Source organism: Ailuropoda melanoleuca, chromosome 16 (assembly GCF_002007445.2).
Source record: "Ailuropoda melanoleuca isolate Jingjing chromosome 16, ASM200744v2, whole genome shotgun sequence".
Taxonomy (NCBI): Eukaryota; Metazoa; Chordata; class Mammalia; order Carnivora; family Ursidae; genus Ailuropoda; species Ailuropoda melanoleuca.
Genome location: NC_048233.1, coordinates 63,274,618 through 63,299,184, shown reverse-complemented (window position 1 = coordinate 63,299,184; position 24,567 = coordinate 63,274,618). Strand labels below are relative to the sequence as shown.

General features: G+C 35.3%; 1 protein-coding gene across 1 annotated transcript in view; it reads left to right on the top strand.

The window, feature by feature from the left end:
• Window positions 1-20,821, top strand: part of CCDC73 (coiled-coil domain containing 73) — a 149,222-nt gene extending 128,401 nt beyond the window's left edge. Inside the window, exons 13-17 of the mRNA XM_034644803.1 lie at window positions 1,064-1,174; window positions 6,130-6,264; window positions 15,473-15,656; window positions 17,185-18,669; window positions 20,665-20,821. Of these exons, the coding sequence (XP_034500694.1) occupies window positions 1,064-1,174; window positions 6,130-6,264; window positions 15,473-15,656; window positions 17,185-18,669; window positions 20,665-20,819 (2,070 nt within the window). The 3' untranslated portion in view covers window positions 20,820-20,821. The remainder of the gene's footprint in view (window positions 1-1,063; window positions 1,175-6,129; window positions 6,265-15,472; window positions 15,657-17,184; window positions 18,670-20,664) is intronic.
• The last annotated feature ends 3,746 nt before the right edge of the window (window positions 20,822-24,567 follow it).

The following is a 24,567-nucleotide window of genomic DNA, read 5'->3' as shown; positions in this document are numbered from 1 at the left end:
TAAATAGATGGAATACTGTGAAGCCTTTACAATGAGATAGATCTGTACTTAATGGTTTGGAAAGTAAACAAGAAATACTCATTTTTTTTTTTAAGAGAAAACACATTACAGAAGAACACGGTATGTATGGTATGGTCTCATCTGTATTTAAAAAGATATGCATCCTTGTATGCTTAGAGACAATTTCTGGAAGGCTACACAAGAAACTGCTAGAGTGATTACCTCTGGCAGAGGAGAACTGGAGAGTTGATAGAGGGACACGTGACCTTTCTTTCTCTGTCCTTTGTATGGCTTGAAATGTTTACCCTGAATGTAAATAGCTTTCTTAATGATAGAACAAATGAACTTAAAAATTCCAGATATATTAGACATGTGGGTAGAGTTCTTATCTGTTTATCTTTTTAAGGAAGTTTACTTGGATTATCAGCAGACATTGAAGAAACCTAATAATATTGGTGACAATAATTTAATAGCTTTAAAGCCCTTGTCTTAGAAAACAGTATTTTTACTCTTAAAGGTTTTTTGGGGGAGAGGGTGGTGTAGTGGTGATTATATTATGTTAATTTATGAAGTAATAAGTTGATATGGTAAATATCCAAGCTCTACAAAAAAAGTATTAATCTGAAATTAAAAATTAAAATTGTATTTAAGGGTTTTCTAGCCAGTTAATTTCTAAAATAAACGGATATGGAAAAAATGTTCTGAGAATAGTTAAAATTTTGTAGTAGAGTTAGGCTGGATTATGCTACAGTTCAGATTTTTCAGTGCTGTACTTTATATTACTTTTTCAGTACATTAAAACTTATGCAGTGAAACTGAATAATGGCAATGTTTTTATACCCTTTTATAGCCATTTCTTTTTTATAACCTCCCCCTATTTCCTGTTAACTAAACTATAAGCACCTTTCTGTTAATTTATGAAAATTATTGTTGAGATAGCACATTATCACTGATCTGTATGGCACTTTCAGCATGTTAGAAGCAAAGGTCCAAGCAACATAAAACACATCAAAATTCATTAATGTGGTATTGATTATTTTTTGGATAATTAATTTTATTGCAGACCCTTGAAAGAGATAATGAGCTGCAAAGGGAGAAGGTAAAAGAAAATGAAGAAAAGTTCCTTAATCTTCGAAATGAGCATGAGAAAGCACTGGGAACTTGGAAAAAGCATGTAGGTTTATTAAATAGTAAAATATTAAAATATTTTAAGTAGTTGTAGACATTTAAAATAACTATTAAATGCTAAGAAAATATTGCAAAAATAATATAGGAATAAAGTCAGACACATATTCTTCTTGACTTGTATTTCCAAGAAGTAAATGCTGTTGAAAAGCTAAATTTAGGGGCGCCTGGGTGGCACAGCGGTTAAGCGTCTGCCCGGCTCAGGGCGTGATCCCGGCGTTATGGGATCGAGCCCCACATCAGGCTCTTCTGCTATGAGCCTGCTTCTTCCTCTCCCACTCCCCCTGCTTGTGTTCCTTCTCTCACTGGCTGTCTCTATCTCTGTTGAATAAATAAATAAAATCTTTAAAAAAAAAAAAAGGCTAAATTTAATAAAATTGCCTGTCATGCTTTCTTGCATGAAAAATCACACATATATGTGTGTGTATATTTATATTAATGTAAAATATTGATATATACATGTAATTTGAATGACTTCCCATATGTGACAAAGAAAAATTAATTTACCTTTTCATAAAACAATTGCATAGTATTTTAGTAAATGATTAAAATAATTATATAGGTACTATTATTAGCTGACCTATTTAGCTTTCCTCAGCAGTTTTGTTGAGATGTATTAAAGCCATGTTTAGAACATGACTTCTGTAGTATTAACATTTTAACATAAAGAGTTGATATGTTATAAATGTAGCTATTTCCTTAACCCACATCCATTTATTTTACACTAAATTTTCATTTTAATAAAGTAGATAATAAAAGTATGAAATGGTATGAAGTTGTAAAATATAAAGGTTCACTTTAAAGATTGGTGGACCCAAAAATTGATTATTCTATTTTAATATGTATTTTATTTCCTTTCAATTTTTCTAAAAGAATTAACACAGTAGAAAGTCACTATGAGTTTATCAAAACTATATTTTGGGAAAGAAAGATTATATTTTGGACTATTATACTAATTAAGTTAACCATGCTCCTCCCACAAGGAAAAGTCAACTGAATTAAGAAAAGTAAGCATTCAGTTTCACTGGTGAGGCCTCAGTCTATAAATTTGTATGAAATTGGTTTTGTCTTAGGATTTTTTAGCTTCTACAGTCATTTCACTTCTATATGATTTAGTACTAAACAGAACATAGTTAAGTAAGAAAAAGCTGAGGGCGCCTGGGTGGCTCAGCATCTGCCTTCAGCTCAGATCATGATCCCAGGGCCCTGGGATCGAGCCCTGCATCAGCTCCCTGCTCAATGGGGTGTCTGCTTCTCCCTCTCCCTCTCCCCTTCCCTCCTGTTAGTGTGTGGGTGCACGCATGCGCTCTCTCTCTCTCTCTCTCTCTCGTGTGTGTTCTCTCTCTCCCTGATAAGTAAATAATCATATAAAAGAAAAAAAGAAAAAGCTACTATGGTTCTATGTAAGAGTTTTCTTGAATGGGAGGTCAGATCTCTTTAATTGTATTTCTATCTCTATGTAAAGTTTTTTCACCATTCTTGGAAAGTGAAGAATAGTGAAAGTATTGCTACTGAGATTGGATCGAGATGGGTTTTTAAAAACTTAAAAAGATACAAAAATAAGATGGAATCATACAAACTGCTATTTTCCCGAAAAGCAAACCGTGAAAGAGATATTGTACAAACAAAATTTTGTGAATATTTTTAGACAGTATAGTTAAAATTCATTGAAATATTACAAAGAAAAGTGTTATGTGTATCTGTTTTCATTTGACTAGTTATATAGCTAATGGGTATATATAGACAAAAAGACAATAATGAGGATGTTCAGAAATTATTTAGAGGAAAGGGCAAGTCACAAAAGGAATTCAGTTCGCACCATTTGTTGAGCATCTACTGTGTGTTAGGCACTATTCTAGGTACTGGATTTTCAGAGATGCCTAAAATACAAAGATCGATAAAGAGCTCACACTCAAATGGACAGATAACTATGAAATTGGCCACAATAGCATGGAGTGGTTTTAGTGGTATTAACAAATTACTGTGAAAGAACAAAAGAAATCATTTAGCTAGGTTGGAGAAAATTTTAGAGAAAGGATGGCACTAGTTTGGCCTCGAAAGATAAATAAGATTTCACCACACCATATGTGCCCATTTCCTGCATTTCTCCTTCCATCTTATTGGCATTCCATTTAGTAAAGAATGGGAAAAATCATGGAAGCATGAAACTGCATTTTCAAGGGTGATGAGCAGTCTGATTTGAATAAAGCATAGGATATGTGGAATGTGACATTGAAAAATAGGTTGAGATCATCTTCCAAAAGGCTCCTTACTAAGGAAGTTGAATGTTATAAGTAATGGAAAGCCACTGAGACTATTAAAGCAGAGAAGTGACATAGATCTAGGTTTTAGAAGAATAACTCTTGGAGCAGTATGGAGGATGGCTTTATGGAGAGAGATCAGCAAGAATAATACTGTAAATAATCTAACCTTGAACCCATGAGGGTGTGAATTAGGGTAATAGAACAGATAAGAGGAATAGATGCAAAAAAACGTTTAAAAGTAGAATTGGGAGAGTTAGTGATATTTTATATATAACAAGTATTGGAAGAGGAAAGGAGTCAAACATGACTCTGAGAGTAGTATTACTAGTAGAATGATAATGTCATTAACTGACATAAGAAACGTGAAAGGAGAAGCAGATTTGGCGGATGAAAATGAGTTTAATTTGGAAGCTGTTGATTGTATAGTGCCTGCAGGACATCCAGCCTGAAATGCATACCATGCATTTGGAAATGTGAATTTGCTCTTAGGAGAGAAGTTGGGAGATGAGATACAGATTTAAGTTTTATTAACATAAAGATGAAATTTGAAGGTATAGTTACAATTATGTATGGAAGGAGTGGAGGACTAGAGAAGAAGGCTAAAGAAGAAAGAGTAGGGTTTTGTGTATTGGGGCAGGGTGAGAGGGGGATCCTGGTAAGAACTGTGAGAAAGGTAGGAGGATAAAGGAAGAGTAATACCATGAAAACAAAGAAAAGAGGCTGTTCCAAGAACAAGTAGTCAACATAGTCATGCTGCTGAGCTGTTAAATAGTATGAAACTTGGGAAAAATCTTTTGCTAATTCGCAGGTGATATGGGGGGGAGGGGAATCTGTAGAATAATGAGGGCACGAGTCAGGTTGTTAAGGAGTGTTGGGAAGTTAGAATTTGAAAGTAGCCAAGTGTGGACTTTTATTTCAAAGAGGTGGGAGCGATGCCTGGTGGCTCAGTTGGTTAAGCGTCCAACTCTCCGTTTGGGCTCAGATCATATGATCTCATGGGTTGTGACATTGAGCCTCGTGTCATGCCCCACACTCAGTGGGGAGTCTGCTTGAAGATTCTCTGCTTTTGTCCCTCCCCTAACCCAAGCACATTCTCTGTCCTCTCTCTAAAATAAATAAATCTTTTTTTAAAAAGAGGAGAGAGGGACAGTAATTGGGTCAAGGAGAAAAATGAATTAAGACTATTAGAAGAGCATATTTGTTCTTTCTATAAGGCTTGTCCTTGTTCTTGTTCTATTTGTAAGGCCGAAGAAAACACGCCAGTATAGTGGGAAGGATTGTAAATAAGAGCAGAGAAGAGATTAGTGCTAGAACTAGGCCTTGAGGGGGATAGGAAAGGATGGTATAAAAACTCATGGAGAGTTGAGCCTAGGAAGAGAAGTACCTTACACAGATAGATCTTTAAAAGGTTAAAAATAGATGAGATAAGAGAAAGTAATAGATGAGTTCATATCTGTTAGCCTCTGGGACTCAGTGGCACTTACTTTGTCTTATATTTGAGGTTCCCAAAAAGGATGCTCCCCCAAAAAAGATGATGAAATTTTAAACCGTCAGTGAAACCCCAGTTTATAGATGTAAATATTAGCCTGCAGTGACCGTTACTTTTGCACTGCTTAGTGCTCAGTACTCGCCACTCAGTGGAGTTAAAATCTGTATGTCTGATTTGCAAGAAGAAAATAAAACTTCAAGGAAGTAATGAAGTCGTAACTTTTAGAGAATTGCTATGATTAAAAATAATAATTTTTAATTTCTAACAAAAGGTCGTTTAATGTAGTAGTTAAGAATACAACCCCTAGATTTAGCTTTGGGTTTGGATCCTGACTACATCCACGTGATCTTGGCAAATTACTTAAACATCTGCGAGCCTCTCATTTCTCACCTGTAAATTGGGGATTTTTATGAGTATGAAACTATATTTATTAAGTGTTCAGCACAGTTACAAATGGTAGCTCTCTTAGGGGCGCCTGGGTGGCACAGTGGTTAAGCGTCTGCCTTCGGCTCAGGGCGTGATCCCGGCGTTGTGGGATCGAGCCCCACATCAGGCTCCTCCGCTATGAGCCTGCTTCTTCCTCTCCCACTCCCCTTGCTTGTGTTCCCTCTCTCGCTGGCTGTGTCTGTCTCTGTCGAATAAATAAATAAAATCTTTAAAAAAATAAATAAATAAATAAATAAATGGTAGCTCTCAATATTAGTTACTTTGGGATCATTTTTATTTTTTTACTATTTCCAAAAACTTGTGTTTATAAAATATCTTCATACTAAACGTATGTTTTTAAAGATTTATTTANGTCTCTGTCGAATAAATAAATAAAATCTTTAAAAAAATAAATAAATAAATAAATAAATGGTAGCTCTCAATATTAGTTACTTTGGGATCATTTTTATTATTTTAACTATTTCCAAAAACTTGTGTTTATAAAATATCTTCATACTAAACGTATGTTTTTAAAGATTTATTTATTTAAGAGAGAGCATGCAAGCAGGGGGAGGTGCAGAGGGAGCGAATCTCAAGCCGACTCCTAGTGAGTGCAGAGCCTAACACAGGGCTCAATCATATGACCCTGAGATCCCGACCTGAGCTTAAACCAAGAGTCTGGTGCTCAACTGACTGAAGCACCTAGGCGCCCCCATACAGACACATTTACGTAACTGTTCATTTTGGTTGAATTTTTTATATTAGGTTGAAGAACTTAATGGAGAAATTAATGAAATTAAAAATGAGTTATCATCACTTAATGAAACTCATATTAAGCTACAAGAACATTACAATGAATTGTGTGATCAGAAGAAGCTTGAGGAAGACAAGAAGTTTCAGGTAACATTCAAGCGTTTGGGGGGTACAAAACTTAAATTAGGACCATCACTGATGATTTTCTCTCTGCTTTATATTTTCAGCGTGTCAACTTGTAAAAGATGAGTATAAGCATGTAGTCTCATACATTTCAGTTAATTTTTGTGTACAGTATGATATAAGGGTTGAGGGTCATTTTTTGGACGTGGATTTCCAATTGTTCCAACACACACAGTTTTTGAAAAGAGTTTTTTCCTCTCATTGTACCTTGGTATGTTCTTTGAAAATTAGTTGATCTAATATATGTGTGGATCTATTTCTGAATTTATTATGTTCCACTGATGATATGCTTATCATTAAGTCAATATACAACACAGTGTTTATTACTGTAGCTTTGTAAGAAGTCTTAAAATGTGGTAGTGCAAGTCCTTGATTTATTTTTTTTCTTTTTCAAAATTGTTTTGGCTGTTCTAAGTCCTTTGTATTTCCAGATAATTTTTAGAATCAGTTTGTGAATTACTAAAAAAAACAAGTCTGTGGGATTTTGGATTGTGTCGAATTTGTAGATTAATTTGTGAAGAATGGACATCTTAACAATATTGAGTTCTCCAATTCATGAACACAGTGTATCTTTACATTTATTTAGATATTCTTTAATATCTTCCTAAAAAATGCTTTGTAATTTTCATTGTGTTGTCTTTAAAATGTTTTGTGAATTTTATCCCTGAATATTTCATGTTTTAGAATCCTATTATAAACAGTATTTTAAAAGTTAATTTTTTATTAACTAACCCAAGTTTGTTTCTTGCTGGTATATAGAAGTAAAATTTGATATTTATACATTGATCTTATATCCTATTATCTTGTAAATTTATGGTAATGGTAGTTTTTTTTTTCTAATTTTGGGGTTTTCTGTGTACATCATCATGTCATCTGTGAATTTGAGGAAGTTTTATTTCTTTCCTTCTGCTTTGTGTGAATTTTACTTTTTTTCTCAATTTATTGCAGTAGCTAAGACCCTATCTAGTACAAGGTCGAATGAAAGTTGGGACAGTGGACTTGCTTGCCTTGTTCCTCCATCTCAGATGGAGAATTTTTAGTCTTTTACCATTCATATGATGTTAGCTATAGATTTTTTGTGTATGTTTTCTAGCAGATTGAGGAAGTTTCATTCTGTTCCTAGTTTGCTGAGTTGTTATCATGAATAGGTATTAAATTTTGTGAAATGGTTTTTCTGTATTTATTGAGATAATCATTTTTTCTTTATTCTGTTAATGTTATTATTAACCAATTAATTACATTAATTGATTTACAAATTTAAAATACACTTGCATTCCTGGAATATGTGTTATCTTTTTTATAGATGGCTGGTTGTAATTTGCTAATGCTATGTTAAGGATTTTGCATTGATTAGGAATACTGATCTGTAGGTTTTGTTTGTTTTTTCTTTGTATTCTTTTGGCCTGGTTTTCGTATCAGAGTAATACTGACTTCATAAGATGAGTTAGAATGTGTTCCCTCCTCCTGAAAGAGTCTTGTGTAGAATTGGTATTATTTCTTTACTAATAAATATTAGAATTTGCCAGTGAAGCTATCTGGGCTTTTTCTTCGTGGGATTTTTTTTTTTTTAAGATTTTATTTATTTGACAGAGAGCACGAGAGAGCACAAGCAGGGGGAGCGGCAGAGGGAGAGGGAGAAGCAGCCTCCCCGCCAAGCAGGGGGCCCGATGTGGGGCTTGATCCCAGGACCCTGAGATCATGACCCGAGCCGAAGGCAGACACCTAACGGACTGAGCCACACAGGCATTCCCAAATGGGAATATTTTTAGTAACAAATTCCGTATTTAATTTTTTATAAGGCAGTCCAGCCTCTGTTTCTTCTTGTGTTGGTGTGCAGAAGAAAATAGTTAACAGAGAGGCCTGCTTATAAAGTTGGCCCTTGACTGATACCTGGAAATTTGGATCTGGAGAAGGTTCCCCACTGTTTCCTAACTGCCAGGAGTGGCTCACTGTGCCTAAACCTTTAGTCAGACGCTGTGGTTTACTCTGAACATCTGTTTTCTTACCGGGAGTCTGGAGTTCTGGCACATGCTAGGCAGATGGTGCCTGCATGACCAGCCCCCAAAAAACCCTGAGCACTGAGTGATGAGCTTATCTGGTGGACGAAAATTCACATTTGTTGTCACAATTCACTGCTGCAGGAATTAAGCATGTGCTGTGTGACTCCACTGAGATGGGACTCTTGAAAATTTGTACCTGGGTTTCTCCAGACTTCACCGTGATATGCCTTTTTCCCTGTGCTGTTTGCTTTATATTCTTTTGCTGTAATAAATCTTAGTCATTAGTACAACTGTGTGCTGAGTCCTGTGAGCCTTCCTAGCAAATCACGGAACCAGGGGAGAATCTTGGAGACTTACACCACAGTCATTTTTGGCAATTTTTGTCTCTCAGGGAACTTGTCCTTTTCATCTGAGTTTTCAAGTTTGTTGGCAAAGAGTTGCTCGTGATGTTCCTCTGTTTTTACATTCCTCTCTGGGATCTGTATTGATGTCCTCTCTTTCATTTGTGTTATCCTGCCTTTCCTCTTCTTCCCACTCCTCCTCCCCCTCTTCTTCCTCTCTTTCTCATCAGTTTAGCTAGATTTCTAATTTTATTGGTCTTTTCAAAGAACCAGGTTTTGACTTCATTGATTTCCTTCTCATGTTTGTTCTTTTACTATTTCATTGGCTTTTGCTGTTAACTTCATTATTTCCTTCATCCTACTTACTTTGAATTCGATATGCTTTTTTCTAGCTGCTTAACATGGAAACTTAGATCATTGATATTGGCCTTTCTTCTTTTCTAATATTAGCATATGAAGCTAAATTTTTGTCTAAGCACTGTTACAGTTTCATCCCACAAATTCTGATATGTAGTGTTTTCATCCTTATTCCTTTTTTAAAATTTCCTTTGTGAGGTGTTCCTTGATCCATCGATATGGGTATAAATTATATGTGTATGACCTATAACTGTTGTTTAGTTTCCAAGTATTTGAGAACTTTCCAAATATTTTTCTGTTAGTGATTTCAAATATAATTTAGTTGTGGTCAGAGAATATTTTCTGTAAGACTTTTATACTTTTAAATATAAATATATCCTTTTAAATATAAATATCCTTTTAAAAAAGACTTGCTTTTTAGCGAAGCTTATTATCTGTCTTGGTGAATACTTTTTTTCTTTAAGATTTTATTTATTTGAGGGGCGCCTGGGTGGCACAGCGGTTAAGCGCCTGCCTTCGGCTCAGGGCGTGATCCCGGCATTATGGGATCGAGCCCCACATCAGGCTCCTCTGCTATGAGCCTGCTTCTTCCTTTCCCACTCCCCCTGCTTGTGTTCCCTCTCTCGCTGGCTGTCTCTATCTCTGTTGAATAAATAAATAAAATCTTTAAAAAAAAAAAAAGATTTTATTTATTTGAGAGAGAGCACACACAAGGCGGGGAGGGGCAGAGACAGAGGGAGAAGCCGACTCCTTGCTGAGCGGGGAGCAGGAGAGAGACGCAGGACTCCATCCCAGGACCCTGAGGTCATGACCTGAGCTGAAGGCAAAGAGTTACACGACTGAGCCACCCAGGTGCCCCTATCTTGGTGAATATTTCAGGTGCCCTTGAAAAGAATGTGTATTCTGTTATTGGTTGGTTGAATGTTTTATAAATGTCAGGTCAGGCTGGTTAATAATGTTGTTAAGTCTTTTCTGTTCCTACTGATTTTTTTGTGTACTTCTTCTGTCAATTAGTGGGAGAAGAATATTGAAATCTTTAATTACGACTGTGAATTTATCTTTTTTCAGTTCTGTCAGTTTTTGCTTCATTTTTAAGCTCTGTTATTAGGTGTATAGACATTTATGATTGTTATGACTTCCTGATTAATCCTTTTATCATTATGAAATATCCGTCTTTTTCCTAGTGATATTTCTTGTCTTGAAATCTATTTTGTATAATATTAATACAGCTGCTCCATCTTTTATCAACAGTGTTTGCATTATGTATCCTTTTCATCCTGTGACTTTTCTAATGGGAATATTCATAATTCCTTTATGTTGAGTGATAACATGAGGAAGTCCTCTATGTTCTCTTTGAGAACCGTTTCTTGTATTTTTTTTGTTGTGGTAAAGTATACATAACATAAAATGTACTACTTAAACGATTTTTAATGTGTGCAGTTCAGTGGTATTAAGTTCATTCATAAATGAGCATGGTTGTGTACCAATTAAAGTGTAGTTCCCAAAACAGTAGGCCAGATTTGGCCCTCTGGCCATAGTTTGCCAAGTACTTTTCTAGAGAAATTGGTCATAGTCTGCTTTCAAATAATATTATGCCAAATTCTATGATTAGTAAGAAGCTTACAAAACTATATTCTCATTTTCTCCTTCCTGGTCTTTGTGTTATTTTTATAATACACTTTACTTTTACATATGTTATCAACTCCACTATATATTGTTACGTATTTTATTTTAAATTGTTAATTACCTGGTTAAGAAAATGAAGAATTAGAGAAAATGTCTTTTACGTTCACTCACATTTGCCATTTCAAGCACTCTTTATTCATTTGTGTAGATCCAGTTTCTAGCTGGTATCTTATTACTTCAGCTTGAAGAGCTTCCTTTAGTATTTGTGTGTGTGTGTGTGTGTGTGTGTGTGTGTGTGTGCACGCACGCAAGTGTTCACATGTGCGTACATCTGGTGAGGAATTCTCTCAGCTTTTATTTGGAAAAGTGTTTATTTCTCAATTTTTAAAGGGTGTTTTCACTGGATATAAAATTCTAGATGGACAGTTTTTTCCCATTCATTGGAAGATGCTGTTCCATTGCTGCTTCTGGCAAGTCTACAGTTGTTACAGTCACAGCCCTCTTTTAAGTGTGTTTTTTTAATCTCTGCCTTGGTTTGGTTTTCTTTGTGCATATTTTGCTTGGGATTTATTGAATGATTCATGAATCTGTGGATTTAGTTTTCATCAAATTTGGAGAATTTTTGGTCATTACTTCTTCAAAGATTTTTTTCGTCCCCTTCCTCTCCTTTTATGGGACCAACTACACACACATTAAACTGCTTGGTAGTGTCCCACAGGTTATCAGGTGCTGCACATTGTTTTCAGGCTTTTTCCTCTGTCTTCTCCCATTAGGATTTTCTATTGTTCTGTGCCCTGAAGTCCAATTATCTTTTGTTCTAATATGTTTAATCTTGCTGCTAAGCCTATACAGTGAGTTTTTATTTTAGATAGTGTATATATCATCTCTGGAATTTCCATTTGATTCTTTTGGGGGTATTTTTTCTTTTTATTACATTCATGTTGTCCTTTAAATCCTTGAACATTTATAATAGTTGTTTCAAAAAATTTTTTTTGCTAAATCCATCATCTCTGTCCTTTCTGTTGATATTTAAAATTACAATTCAATTGCATTAATTACAATTAATTATAAGTACAGTGTTGTGCGGTCTTCACCACTATTTCCAAGACTTTGTCATCATCCCAAACCGAAACTGTAACCATTAACCAATGACTCCCCACGTCCCCTCTCCCCAGCTTCTGGTAACCTCTAATTTACTTTCTGACTCTATGAATTTGCCTATTCTATATATTTTATGAAATTGGAATTGTATAATAATTCTCCTTTTTTGTCTGGCTTCTTTCACTTAGCATGAGGTTTTCAGAGTTCACCCAAGTAACAGCCTGTATTAGAACTTTATTCCTTTTTATAGCAGAATTATATTTCAGTGAATGGATATACCACATTTTGTTTATCCATCTGTTAATGACACTTGGGTTTTCACCTTGTGGCTATTGTGAATGATGCTGCTGAACACTGGCATTCAACCATCTGTTTGAGTCTCTGTTTTCAATTTTTGGGAGGTACATAATTAGGAGTGGATTTGAGTCTATATTAAACCTGTCAAGGAACTGCCTTTTTTTGTTTTAACTTAGATAGTGGATATCTTTCTAAGTCAGTAGAAATTGACATATATCACAGTTCCAATCGTATGAATGAGATGTGCCATAATTAATTTATCCACTCCTCTATTGCAACAGGACATCCTTATACAAATATCTTTGTGTACTTTTGTGATTATTTCTTTAGGATAAATTTCCAGAAATAGTATTGCTGGATCAAAGAGCTTGCTCACATATCATTTTGACACATATTGCGAGATTGCCTTCCAGAAAGATTGTTTATACGCCCACTAACCACATATAAAAATATCTGTATACCCAAACTCTCTGATTACTTTATCAGTTTTAATTTGCATTTTTATCATATTAAACATATTTTTTGTCAGTTATATTTCTTTTGTGAGTTACTAGTTTATATTTTCCCATTTACAATTAAACATGCTCAGGTTTCTCCCACTTCACAAAGTACACAAAAAACTTCTTTAATCTTGTGTCCATCTGTAAATACAAGTCTGTTCTCCCCCTGTAGAGTCAGGTTTAATCATATTCCTTAAACCTGAAGAGTGGTCCAAACTCGTACTCTTTACTCCCCTCCTTCCCATTCATCCTTCAACATAGGGCAATCTGGATTCACCCTCCCACTCCATCCAGTGGACACTTCTTCCATGGACATTTTTCAGTCCCTTTAATACACTGATACTCCTTCTTGAATACCTTTTCTCTTCTTCTGTCATATTTCACTCATGTTTTATTCCTACCTCTCAAACTGCTGTTTAAAGTGGAAATAATGTGGGGTGCCTGGGTGGCACAGCGGTTAAGCGTCTGCCTTCGGCTCAGGGCGTGATCCCGGCGTTATGGGTTCGAGCCCCACATCAGGCTCCTCTGCTGTGAGCCTGCTTCTTCCTCTCCCACTCCCCCTGCTTGTGTTCCCTCTCTCGCTGGCTGTCTCTATCTCTGTCAAATAAATAAATAAAATCTNGTTTTATTCCTACCTCTCAAACTGCTGTTTAAAGTGGAAATAATGTTATTCCTACCCTTAATTAAGCAACCGAGTTTTAGGCTTTATATACATAACTGAACTTAATCTTCACATTTTCATGTTATAGATGAGAAAATAGGCTCACGGTGTTTTAAGTATTGTAGGCAGCCTCTAAGACAGCCCCAAGTGATTCCTACTCCATTTACTATGTTCTTGTAATCCCCTCCCCTTGAGTCTGAGCTGAATTTAGTGACTTGTTCCTAATTAATAGAATACAGCAGAAGTGATGTAGTATCACTTCTGAGATTAGGTTTTAAGATGACTGTGGTTTCTGTCTTAGGTGCACACACACTCTTTCTCTCTGAGCCTATGGAAGGTCCAGGCTATTTGCTAGAGATGCCACATTGTGAAGAGAGGTCCTGGAGGAAGAAAGGCCACACAGAAGAGAACGTAGGCACCCCACCCAACAACCAGCACCAATGGCCAGCCATTGAGTGAGCCTTCTTAGAAGCAGACCCTCCAGGCCCAGTTAAGGCTTCCAATAATGACAGCTTGCCTAGAACCTCATGAGACCCTGAGTCATCAAGTTATTCCTGAATTCCTGATTCATTCAAACTATGGCATAATAAATGTTTGCTGTTTTAAACCACTAAGTTTGGGTAATTTGTTACACAGCAATAGATAACTAATATATTCTTCTAAGATTTCACACTAAGTACTGCAAGCAGGATTTGAACCCATATTTATCCAAGACTACAAAGTAACTACCATACTATTTTTGTCAATCTCCAATCTCCTTTAGATTTTTCCTTTGCAAGTTTCTCTTCGTCTGCCTCTTTTGTGGATTTCATTAACATTTTATCCTTTACCCTCTTTTTTCCCCTCAAAATGAACTCTCATTAGTCTTATCAACTTGTACATCTTCAGTTGCCATCTATCTACCAATGATTTTCTAATCTGTTTCCAAGCTCCGGTTTCATATATCTAGATGTTCATTAGACATCTCCACCTCATTATCTCACTGACTCTTCACATTCAGCAGGTTCAAACAACCCATGACATTTTCATTCATACGTGCTACTACTCCTGTTTTCTAGTTGAATAAATAACACCCCCAGTTACCTACATACCTAATCTGAACTCTGTGAATCAGTCTTGACTCTCCTTCATATCCTATCATTCATCAAGTGCTATTGATTAGCTCATAAATAATTTTTGTATCTATTCAATTCTTCATCTCTACTGGCATCACCTGGACTATGGCACTATGACACTCTTCTGAAGCATCTCTGCTTCATGTTGTCTCCCTTTAATTATCTTTCAGACTTCTAGGTGCAGTCTATTAGTGGTTCACGGAAATTAGTTTAGTGGTTTGTGACCAGCATTCTTTTAAAAATGAAATAAAGTAGCATAGAAAACAATGTAATCTCATCAAGAGTAGATATCTGGTGTGCTCACTGTGTTGTAGAACATTTATTTCTCCTTGCAGGTCTTTATCAATAAAGTTTAGAAAACATCAGTCTGTTCTTAATGCTGCAGCAAAAATGGTCTTTCCAATCAGATCATGTTTATTACCTTGTCTAAAACCCTTCAGTGACTTCTCATGGTCTTTTTGCAAGCTGTATTTGGCCCTTAATGACCTGGGCGTAGCTTACCTCAAGCCTCATCTCTCTCCATTCTCCCAGCAATCTAAGCTCTAGATGAAATAAATCCCGAGTAGTTCCATGAAAAGACTATCATCTTGCTTGCTTTTAGCATCTGTATATGCCATTTGTTTTCCCTGGAGTGCCTCCTTATCATTTTGTAGATTATTCTTTTCCTGTCTTCCTCCTGGATTGTTTTTTGAGGCTAGCAGCTGTAGGTTGCTCATCATTGTATCCAAAAGCTTAGTGCAGTGTTTCCATGGAGCACGTGCTGAATACACAGGGGGAATAAAAGGGTGTTGCATCGATTCACTATTTTAAAGATACATAAAAATACCAAATACTCAAAACAGTTTGCTTGCCATGACTACCTTGCTTTTAATAAAAGAGCAGTTATTTTATTACATATAGTGTGAGAGTACATAATAATGTGGAACGCATGTTTGAAAACCTCAAAGGGTCTCAATTTTGTTTAAATATGATAAACTATACAAAATGAGGTTAAAGTGGTCTTGTTACAAAGAGTAACATATTAAATTTAGTAAGTCATTTGGCTTTCAAATAGAAATTGCTGAATGATAAGACCTGAAACAGACTCTACTTTTATCAGCAAAATTTGTTCAGATCTCATACTATTTAACAATATGTTTTTACATTAAAGGTATTTTTTTCCATTTTCCATTAGAATATTCCAGAAGTAAATACTAAAACCAGTGAACTGTCAATGGAAAAATCAGAAAACATCATCATACAGAAATACAACTCTGGGCAAGAAATAAAGAAAGATACTTTGAGTTTTCATTCAGATACTAACTATAGAGAAAAGGAGAAAAAAGAAGGCCCGTTTATAGAAGGCGGCATTATAGAAGGTACCCAGCATATTGCTATTTTCTAATTTCGTATCTTGAGCCCCCACACTTTTCTCCCACAAATAAAGGATCTGTCAAAGTGCTGTGCTAGGCCCTCTGGGATTTAGGGGAATGTCAGTTAGTGTCTTTGCTTTGAGGATCCTGTACTGTATTTGAAGAAACACTTTTTCATTTGTATATGTCTTAAGACAGGCTTCTTTTGAGTTATTCTTTACAGTCAGTATTTTTGGGGAAAATGCTATTTCTGCCTTCCCTTATCACTTACTCCATGGCTTTTTGCATCCTCTTGTCTGTAGTCACTGTTTTGTGGAATGTTCTCTGGGCTACAGATAACCTTCTGATCAGACCTAAAATACTTCCCTTAGTTCAAACGGCCTTTCTGTAACCACTGAAATAATTTACTAATTTGTCCATCTTGAAAAAGAGTTGTTTATAAAGACCATAAACTTATTGTATGAAGGTGTTCAAACCTAGGCTGAACAACCACTTGGTGGAGATGTTGTAGAGAGAATGAATGGACTAAAGCCCTTCAAGTCCTGAATTTTGTATTCTAGGTTATTTTAAATATATGGAAATTTTGAAATCTATGGTTAAAACCCAGATGAATAAAATATATGTCTTAAGTATTCTATACATTTGCCCAAAAGTATCCCCAGACTTTAAAATACTTAGAAGGTAAGGAATAAAAAGAGATGATGTCAGTCTTGAAGAAACAGCTAGCAATTCTGGATCCTAAATAGTGGTAAAAAGAACACCACAAGCCCAAAATGGAGTCACTCATGTTAAGAGCCCCATGTCAGCAAACCAAAACTTAATCGAACCAAACTGCAGCTTCAACCCCCAGGAATATAACCTTTAGCCAGTCAACCTGGAATTTCCTGGTCAGAAATAAGAAAAAAAATTGATAGACCTCTTTCTTTCCCCTTAGGAGGGCAACCTTGCCTAAAACAATGTATTCTTTGCTAATAATTTCCTTTTTCCACTCATTCTCTACCTTTAAAAACCTTTCCTTTTCTCTGTAGCTCTCTTTTCTATTTGCTAGATAGGATGCTGTCTGATTCAGTGAATCATTTAATAAAGCTAATTAGATCTTCAGATTTCCTTGGTTAAATATTTGTTTGACAATAGTAATAATTAGAATCTAACTTGTTAGGATAAATTCATTTTTATTTACTCGGCTGTGTTTACATGGAATTGTTTTGTATGCTCAAAAGGAAGTGTAACAGACTAGAAAACTAAAAACCATTTTCTAATACCCTCAAGTTACTTTCCTTTTTAAACCAAAAATACCTCTGCTGTTATGAAATAAAAATTTAATATGAGTAGAGCCAAATATTTAGCATGCTAAATATATATTATGACCAAGGGAACTCAATATTTAGTAAAATTGGTATCATAATGTTTGTGTAATGGCCAGTGAAATATTTAAGCCTAAATATGTTTTTACAAAAATAAGTAATATATTATGTCTTATAAAAGCAGGTTTCAGTGTGTAATATAAAAATTTACTGTGTTCTCATCATGACAGATTTACAGCTCTTAGAAAAAAACACCAAGAATGAAATTGATCCTGCTATATCTCAGGCTGAAAATCAGAGTGAAACCTCCCTAAGCAAAACCCTCAGCACAGAAAAAGAACTAATTAGCCAAGGACAAACCTTGAATGTTACTGACTTCAGAAAAGCAGTTACTTCAGAAATAAAAGACAAGGTGGGTTCGGGAAAAGACAATGGATGTACAGAATTTAAATCACCAAACGGTTCTTTTTTAGTGGCAGACAGATCAACAGAAACAGGAAAGATACACTTAGGAAGCACTGAAGGGCTCCATCTTCACCATGCAGATGTCCATCCGGAGGTTGAAAATACCAGACCATCTAACACTACCTTAAGTGAGACGGCTTACCAGACAAATCAAAAGAAAGATGTTTCTGAAGATGAACCATTCAAACGATTCAGATTGCTTCCAGGGATTCAAGAAAATGCCACAGACAAGGAAATTACAAAAACTGACCAAACCAAACCAGATCTGGGTGCATCTCTAAATATAAACAAGAATGCTGTTCAGTGTCAGAAATACAGTTTACAGGAGTCAAGTAATGATAAGCAATGTAAAACAAACCAAATGCAACTGTTAAATAAAAATAGTGAGTGCAGCGTATCGCCATTTAAACAAACTTCAGTTTTGCAGCAAATCTGTAATGATCCTTCAGAGAAACCTGAACTAACAATTCCCTCTGATACAGCAGCTAACCATCCCATTTCATCGGCTGCTGTCAGTGAGAATTTGAAAGTACTTCTTAAGAATTCAGATAAAAATGTTAATATTATGCCTATGTTGATGAAACCCAATTCAAGCCCTGGTGAAGGAACTATATGGAAAAATCTGAATGAGATGCACACTAGTCAACTGAAGAACTGTTTGGGATATTTAGAAAACAGTGCGACCACCTCCCATCTTCAGGTTAAAAATGAAAATATACATACTTCGGAAGTCAAAGACATGAAAACTGCTGTTCCTACGCAAACTTCCACAGAAATACAGTTTTCTAATAAAGAGAGTCAGATTGATGAGAATCAGATAACTGACGCCACAAAAAATGACCTTTTCCTTTCTGTGAATGTCAATGAAAGACAGCATTCATTGTTAAATACAGAGAAAACAGAGTCATTAAACAAAATCGTTTCAGGAAAAATTTACAGTGAAGGACAGCTGGAAGAATCATGTTCATTTCACATAAAGCCATCTGGAGATTTAGTAAACAGAAGTGGAAGGTCAGCCTTTGATCTTTCAACTTCAGATAAAAAAACTGAGAAAATTCCAGTATATGTGAATTTCTTAGACCCCAATCCTTGGTCAAAAGTAAATCAGACTGAAAGTCAAACACTGAGCACTTCTACTTCTAGCATTCCTTTGTTGAAGGAGAGACCAATAGGCCCATCAGAAAACAAAAATATCGTTTCAGTAACACTTTGTAAAAACGATGATGATATCAGGAAGGATACTGGACCAGGTAAGAAAACAATGTTTATTTATGTTTGCTTTTAAAATTTGAATTTCTACACCTTATTCCTGATAAAGGGGCTATTTATGTTTAAAATGAAACCATTTATATATATATTTTTGTTACCTAAGCCTAAGATACTCTACACATGTATGTATGTAAAAGTAGGAAAGGTTTTATTTAAATGAATGGATTTCTTTTCACATAAATCTGAGCCACTAATATCAACACGTACTGAGGTGCATGCAAATGCATACCGGAAATTAAAAAGAATTTCACCAAGGAACGGGAAATAGCAGAAACCACCACAGGTCCAGGTCATTAATTTTAAAATAGCAACAACTATCTAATTGGAGTCTCGCAGTAGTTGATGAAGCTTCTGCCAGTGGGCATGTTTATTCCTTTTCATTCTATACTGAAAAAACTTCCTTCTCTCATTTTCTTCTCCCAATTTTCTCCTTTTCCTGATTTTTCTATTTCTAAGCTTCCCTTCACTAGCTCTAGAATCCAGCTTTCTTCATTTTACAAGCACTGCTGAAAGTGTAACATTAATACATTTCATATAAAGATATTTGTCAAACACTTTAAACGCAATCCCTTAGTTATGTACCAACATTAAAGCATTGAAATATTCAACATTTCAGAGAATAGTGTATTTTAACCACCACATGAAATAACAGTGTCCAAGTTTTGCTTTATAAAAATATTCTAGAAAGGGGGGAGAGGTAAATGGATGTAATACATAGGACTTATAACACTGATGGGTGTTGAAGCTGGGTGACGGTCCTAAGTTCATACTCTATTTTTGTGTATTTGAAATTTTTCCTACCAAAAATATTTTAAAATAGAAATATACTAGATATCATATAAATGCTGTACAGATGTAATTTGAACAGCAAACAGCAGTTTAAGATTATCATGATAAAAGTTTACTTTGCTAATAGCAATCTCGTAACTAAAGTTATTGAGGTTGTTAAAGATATTCTTAGATTTTAAGGGAACTCTGCCTGTTTTACAGTGTGCTTTTTAGACCCATTAAACAAATGCAGATTACAAAGAAAGCTTTGAATGGACCTCAGAGCTACCGGATTCTTTAAAAAAAGGCAACTGATAGAACTCTGAAGAGAAAAATTGGGAATTAAAAGCAAAATAAGCATATCAGGTTTACTAGCATAAATGGAGAGGTAATACAGGGAAAAACAGAACCCACCAAAATACTGTAAAACCTCATTTTGCACACTATAACTTTCCTAATAAAATGTATTAACTTCAGATTGCATTCATTTTGAATCTGTTGAATGCTGCAGCTAGGCAAGTGCTGTTAGTTAAGGCGCTGGTCTCATGTTCACCGTTTTCTCACAGGGCCTTTCTTCTAAGTTAAATCTCAATGATATAAATAAGGATGGAAGGGGAGATCTAAAATTCTGCAGAAATTCAACTTGTAAAATATCCACTCATAAAAGATACAAGTATCTTTTAACCTTCAAAGCTGACAAGTTTCTCTAAATCATTTTTATCTACTTATTAAATTCCAGTGACCCCTACTAGTCAGCCCGTTTGTTGGGTTTCTTACTGTGGCCAATTTCTTTAAATATATTTTATAAATCTGACTTTTAGTTGATTCAGACTTTTCTCCATCAATCTTAACTGTTAAGATGGCTCACTTAATATGTTTACATCTGTGGCAATGCAATAACCAGGGGAATAAGGGTAACATTTTATGGGAGTTACTTTGTTTTAGCAGATATTTATACCATTTCACTCATTTTAGCGTGAAACCAGGTTTTAGAAAGTAGCAATAAAATTGTTTTCTGAAATGAAATACCTAATGTATGTTAAGAGCGAAGTCAATGAAAACTATAAAATGTTCAAAGTAAAAACAAAATAGAAATTGTTACTTTTAAATACAAAAGCATAGATAGGATCAGAGAAAAACAAGTTCAGTCACTAAAATGAGTGCCTGGAGAATAGAATTCAGTTGTTGCCATTTCCTCTGTCAACCAGATACTACCAGCGTTAACAGAGTTGCTGACACTTTGAATAACTCGAGTATCCATCCAGATCCCAAGGGAGAGCCCAGTGAAGAGAGGAATGCAACTGCAAAGACTTTTTACGATTCTTCTTTTCCCACAGAACACGTAAGTCAATTAAAAATATAGCCGAGCAGACCTTAGTGAGCTAATTCTACAGATATGTGTAGAACTGTATGCATCTGGATGCTTTAAGACCTAACTGATCTCCAAAATAATATCAAGAGGGCAACATGGCACCATTTTTCACAATTAAGGTTGATGGAACACAGCAGGAAAAAGTCACAGTGTATAAATCAAATAGATATAATCCAGCCTGTTTCAGGAAGGACAGCGTGAGGTAGTGTATTATGTATGTACTTCTATTTTTTTAGTCACCTAAATTTAGTAGTGGCATCTGAGCATTTAAAATTTTATCTTAATAAAAGATGCCTCAAAGTAATGCAATCAGTTAAGTTCCATTGTTCTTAATAGTGCTTAATTACATCATTTTGCGAAACTAGTGCAAAGAAAGAAACTTAAATTATTTCCGTTAGGACACAGTATGTGAAGGGATCAAATATCTTTAATATATGTGATATCAAGCATGGATGTATATATATTTTAAGCAAAGTATGTGTAGAGATTACATGGCTCCACAAGTCCATTTGTCATGAAAAGCAACTAACTACAGCTGACCAGTTTTTTTTGGCAAAATTTACAAGTTATTTTTATCTTAGCATGCAAAACTTAAGCATGAAAAAGCCTGTATTGTTCAAAATCTTAAAAACAGACCATTATAGGTGTTAACTGCTAAAAGGTATCACCTAAAAAGGTTAAAGAAAGATTACTTACAGAAAAAAACCAACTGCACAGTGACAGATTTTAAAGTAATTGTGTATTTTTAAAATTTTAGAGGTACACATTAACTTTCCCTTAGCACCTATAAAACAAAAATTACCGCACTAACACAGCCTTAACAAATAACAGCTTTCAACAATGTATTTTATTTTCCCATTAAGTTCATTTAAATTTTAAAATGCAACCCCAGGCTGAAATAAAGAAGACAGTAACCTGGCTTGGGGAAATTTTAGGCCAAAAGAGTAGAGCTTTTAGGCAGAAAGAGGAGGTACAGAGGTAATGAAGTGATTTTTAAAAGGAAGTGATAGAAAAGGAAAAGAGCAAAGATAGGTAGCAACATGTCTGGAACTAGAATTACTGCTGTAGGCTGCAAAACCTCAAATAAGCCAAATGACGAGTGTAAACTTTCATCAACACTACATCTTGTTTCTCCAACCAATCCCTGCTCCTCCCACCAAGGTAGTTAAGGGGAAAAGAAACTAAAGCAGGTATGTGTAAATGTCTCTTTTCTCTCCATCATCAAGATAAAAAGTCAAGGATTCTGGAAAATTAGCTAATGTGAACTTAATATCAAATGCACCAAAATGCATCAGGCATTGAGAGAGACCCCATTAAATCATACAGACCATCAGTCAGTTTACCTCAAAATCAGCAACCTAAATTTAGATTTGATATATTTCTCTAGATCCATATTGCATGGATGACTGACATTCATTTTGGCCCTGTGAGCTAAGTGACATATGTTGGGTACTTACATGCCAGACATTACAGAAATATACATTTATGCACATTGTTATCTATTACCAGTTACTCTACAATAGCATTTTGCAACAAAACAGTGCTGATACGAGTGAGGCTGCAAAACTTAAATGATTTGCCTATGGTCTCTGGGCAGTCCTGTGCTGATACTTTCGTGTTCATCTGTTATTTCATAAGACCATAAGCAATCAACAGTGAACACAGCATCACCACAAGGATCAGAGGCTAAGAGTTCAAGGGGACTGTGGCTGACTGTACAATTCTCAGGAGCCAAACAGACCCACCCAAAAGGAGCAACCCTTAGGGAACTGAGGTTTGAATGTAAACATTTAAGCTCATTGAAAAATTATTACTATACAATCTCACTTTGAAAACGTTATGCATATGCCACCTTTTCCAGTCTGATGGGGAGATTTTAACGTAAGGCAGTACTCGAAGATCTTCACAAAGATGTATAAAATTATATTCATTATAGCCTAATTCACAACAGTAAGCATTTCCCAGCGACTTAAATGTTCAGCATATTACATCATGGAACATGGAATATAATGGAGCCATGTTCTTAGACTTTTAAAAACAGAGGAAAATGCTATAAATGTTTTAAACACAGAACAGAAAATGATATAATTATGATCCAGATTTTGAAAGTATATATACCCACAGAAGAGAGAATATTTACAGCAAAATGTTTAACGGTAGTTGAGATTTTAAGTAATTTTAATGTAATTCTTACCCTGTTCTTTATTTCTAATTCTTATTATTTCTAATTATTTCTAATACATATATAATAATCTTTTACCAGATTTTATCTGGAATTGGCGACCAGTGAAGATGTTTTTCAAGAAATTCTGTGCAGCCACTGACAATGGTTTATGAGAAATTTTAACGACCTAGGAAATAGCCCACAGAGGGAAAAACCAAGATATAAAATTCTATAGAATGATCAAATATGTTAAAAATAGAAAAAAAGACTAATAGCAAACAATACCAAAATGCTGACTAGTCTCTCTGGATAGATTACTGGATAGATTACTAGTGATTTTAGTTTCTTTATTGGAAGTTTAGATAATAGAGGAAAACATATAATTATTATCAGGAAAAAAATAATACTGTGTTAAAAAGTAAGTGTATGACCCAATGCAGTGTCTTGGAGACATGCCAACTTCTAAATACCTTAACTGCCCTTTCCTGTTTGTGCAACAGTGGTGCTCTTAAGCAGGAGGAAACAAAGTAAAAGGCAGCTTCTATATTGCAGTTTACCTCCGTTAGCATTTTTTTTAAAAGATTTTATTTGACAGGGCAAGAGAGCTCAAGCAGGGGGGAGGCGCAGAGGGAGAAGCAGCCTCCCGGCTGAGCAGGGAGCCCGATGCGGGAATCGATCCCAGGACCTTGGGATCATGACCCGAGCTGAAGGCAGACACTCAACCATCTGAGCCACCCAGGTGCCCCCACCTCCGTTAGCATTTTTAATTTTCCCCTGGCTTTGACAGAAGAAACAAAACATAGACATGTTTGGGAAGGGAAGAGTAGCAGACAAAACAGATTTTGATTTGCAATTGTTTTAATTATCTTTTCTTTCAGTGTAAGCTCAAGACCTTTTAGAAAATGTTCATGGTACCCCTGGACTCTATCAGGGATCTTAAGGAGCTACTATTACATAGGCCTAAGCCTCCAGATTCTCATTTTATTGGTTTTTCATGCCAAATTAAGGTAGTTGTTGAAAATTAGTCAAGAAAAACGATGGCTTCATCACACACTCATAATTGCAGAGCCGTGAGGATTTTCTTTTAACTCATATTGATAACTTAAAAAAAGTTATTTCAGTGGTAAGCAAAACAAATTTGGTCTTTCCTAGGCGAAAATAAAGCCTGTGAAGTCAGTTCTGCTCCAAAGCCATTTTCAGGCAACCAAGATTAAAGATCCTACTGATGTGGGTGCATCTTCTACTGGTGAAGATGACTGGCAGAGCCTGGTAAGAAATCAAATTAATGAAATTGAAAACTTCCTAAGCTTAGAAAATGACAACCAACCTAAGAAAAGAAAAGCAGAAGAGATGTTGGAAAAAATGACAGATTAAAACAATGTTGATAAATGCTTTCAGTGGTGAACTGATTTAACTGAAATACCAGTAAGGTTTTGACTAGAACAAAATGTTGCACCTAAAGCTTTACAGTTACTCACTTTTCCAATTTTTGATGTGATAAAATTATACTACCATTATGTTTTTACAAATGCTTCAGTTAAGATAGCTAAGATGGCTGTTAGCATCAAATTCCCC